At 40.0% G+C, this 2,815-nt stretch overlaps 1 protein-coding gene across 1 annotated transcript; it reads left to right on the top strand.

Annotated features, from left to right (window-relative positions):
- The first annotated feature begins 217 nt into the window (after positions 1-217).
- On the top strand, positions 218-1,196 carry LOC111905238 (uncharacterized). The gene is made up of 2 exons (XM_052769662.1): positions 218-662; positions 733-1,196. The coding sequence occupies exons 1-2, from the start codon at positions 218-220 to the stop codon at positions 1,194-1,196; spliced, it is 909 nt and encodes a 302-aa protein (XP_052625622.1).
- The last annotated feature ends 1,619 nt before the right edge of the window (positions 1,197-2,815 follow it).

Raw genomic sequence — 2,815 nt, 5'->3', positions numbered from 1 at the left:
ATACATCCGTTATTTTTGGAAGAGGGGTGTGAAACGATTGTGGGATAATGATTCGGAAATGACGGAACACGAATACACATTGGAGTTATTACACCGTAATCGTTTACAATGTGTTGAAGTATTACGCATGTCCCGTGAATCTTTTGTATGACTATGTGCTCATTTTAGAGCAAATTACTCATTAAAGGACAACAAACATGTATCAGTTGAGGAAAAGATGGCTATGTTTTTGATGATGATCGGACATAATCAACGTTACGTGATTATCAAGCGGAGATTTCAACAATCGAAGCAAACAATTCATAAATTTTTTTATAAAGTGTTGGAAAAAATGATGCTTTTCGCACAAGATGTTATAGTACCAACATCTTTTAATCCGAATCCAAACATTCCAGGACATAATAGGAGGCTACGAAGGGTTTTCAAAGGAGCAGTTGGTGCACTTGATGGCACTTTGATACATGTTGTTGTCCCTGCTAAGAAACAAGACTTATATAGAAGTAGGGGAAAGGGAGATTGCTACCAAAACGTATTGGCAATTTGTGACTTCAATATGATTTTTACATTTGTTGTGACCGGGTGGGAAGGGGTAGCGCATGACTCTAGAATATTATCAGAAGCAGTAGCCGATCCACAAGCATCATTCCCGTTTCCACCACTAGGTAAATTTTTGTTTTTTTAAATATTTTTATCTTAATTTGAAAATTGATTAGTGTTTTGCATTTTTTTCAGACAAATATTATCTTTGTGATGCCGCGTATGCACACACTCGAGGATTTATGGCCCCTTATCGTAATGTGAGGTATTGGCTTGAAGATTTTCTTCAAAGACGTGCATTGACCAATAAAGACAAATTTAACCATGGACATGCAAAACTTCGGAATGTCATTGAGCGTGCTTTTGGTGTTTTGAAAGCACGCTTCCCTATATTGAAGAGGATGACACCATTCCCGTTTGTGACACAAAGAAACATTGCCATGGCATGCTTCACGCTTCATAATTATATAAGGAAAGAAGGATTGAGTGATGAGTATTTCGCACGATACGATGAACCCAATGTCCCGTTTCGAAATAACAATGTGGCCATTGATGATGATGAAGACGGGATTCCAACACATGGTACTGCAGCAGACCATGAATATATGACTCAGTTACGGGATGAAATTGTTGATCAGTTGATGCACAATATAGATTGAATTGTTTTAAATGAAATTGTTATTGTAAAATTTTTTTTTTATTGTATGACTAATTTAGTTGCATGAATTTTATTTTCAATGTTATAAGACTATTATTATTAAAATTTTGGTGTTGAAAAATCATTTTAAGTTTGTAAAATAATTTTATTTAAAATTCAGTTTATTTCAGTAGCCTGCAGACGTTAAAAAACAAACAATCTTCTTATTGCAGACTGCAGGCGTTTGGTCCACCTCTTCTGTTGCAGAGGCTTGCAGATGTGGTCCGCAGACTGCAGACATTTTGGCTTCAGAAAAACAAACAACACCTAATTTCACTAATGGAAAGAATTTTTGGTCGTTACAGATATGACTTCTAGAGCTTGTGAACAAGATATGGACTTGGAGCACATTGGTAAGAGGGAACCAGATCAGTTGCTTATATTGAAGGGTCTCGGGAGGAGACCCAAGATTTAGGATTAGCTTTTGAGAGGCCAGCAAGACCAGATTCGGTGTAGCACGTGCGGGAAACTACACGATGGAGTTTTCCATTCCAAGGGTGTGAGTAAGTGTAACTATGAGTTATTCTATGTTGGAGTCTGAATTATATTTTCAAGTGATGTCATATGCAATTGCATACCGAGAAGCATTAGTGAATAGTGATAGAGCAATTCCCCAGATTACGGGATTGGGAAAGTACAACGTCATCTTGGTTTATTCCAAGACTGAGGAACATCACAAGAAGCACCGGGGGGTGGGAGGTGCTAGAGACTTTGAGGAGGGAGAGAATTTTCGCAAGGTTCTCCAACTGTGAGTTCTGGTTGCACGGGGTGCAATTTCTTGGGCACCCTGTCAACTAGAAGGGTGTACTAGTCGATCCAGCCAAGATAGAGGCTGTGATGCAGTGGGAGATTCCGAGGTCTCCAATTGATATTCGGAACTTCTTGGGTCTAGCGGGTTATTACTAGAGATTTATTCGGGTTCTTGGAGGTGGTGTGATCTTTTGGGCTGGCTAGTATTGAAACACTAGCAATGGTAAACGTGGTTTTTAGCAGATTGGGCATAGAATGGTAAGAAGGATTGAGAATCCTTCCAGTATTGTGTGTTGTAGGACGTTAGTTGAATCAAAGTGGGGGAGAATCATCCAAGGATTCAGAAGTAGGAGTAGTTTTGAAACTGGGATAAGTTTCGCATCCTTGTTAGGAAGACAGCCTAAGCGGTTGTATGGTTTGAGAATAGTGTGAGTTGGAAGTTCGGAAAAACTTGCCAATAAGGAGATCGTGTTCCCGTAATGTTTGCCAGCAAGCCTTAGAGAATCAGGTTAGGGATTCCAGTCAGGACATGAGTTCAGTTGAGAGAAGGTCAAGCGCGTGTTCGATCAAGTATAGATAGAGTGTTGTAAGTCTGCGGGTGTAGCCGTAGCATTCACTAACATCTAGATAGTGTCAGAGTGTTGTAAGTCTGCGGGTGTAGCCGTAGCATTCACTAGCAGCCAGATAGTGATAGAGTGTTGTAAGTCTACGGGTGTAGCCGTAGCATTCACTAGCAGCTGGATAGTGTTAGAGTGTTGTAAGTCTGCGGGTGTAGCCGTAGCATTCACTAGCAGACAGACAGTGATAGAGTGTTGTAAGTCTGCGGGTGTA

The sequence above is a fragment of the Lactuca sativa genome, chromosome 3 (assembly GCF_002870075.4).
Source record: "Lactuca sativa cultivar Salinas chromosome 3, Lsat_Salinas_v11, whole genome shotgun sequence".
Classification (NCBI taxonomy): domain Eukaryota; kingdom Viridiplantae; phylum Streptophyta; class Magnoliopsida; order Asterales; family Asteraceae; genus Lactuca; species Lactuca sativa.
The sequence above is the reverse complement of the archived record's forward strand: the minus strand, read 5'-3'. Positions and strand labels throughout refer to the sequence as shown.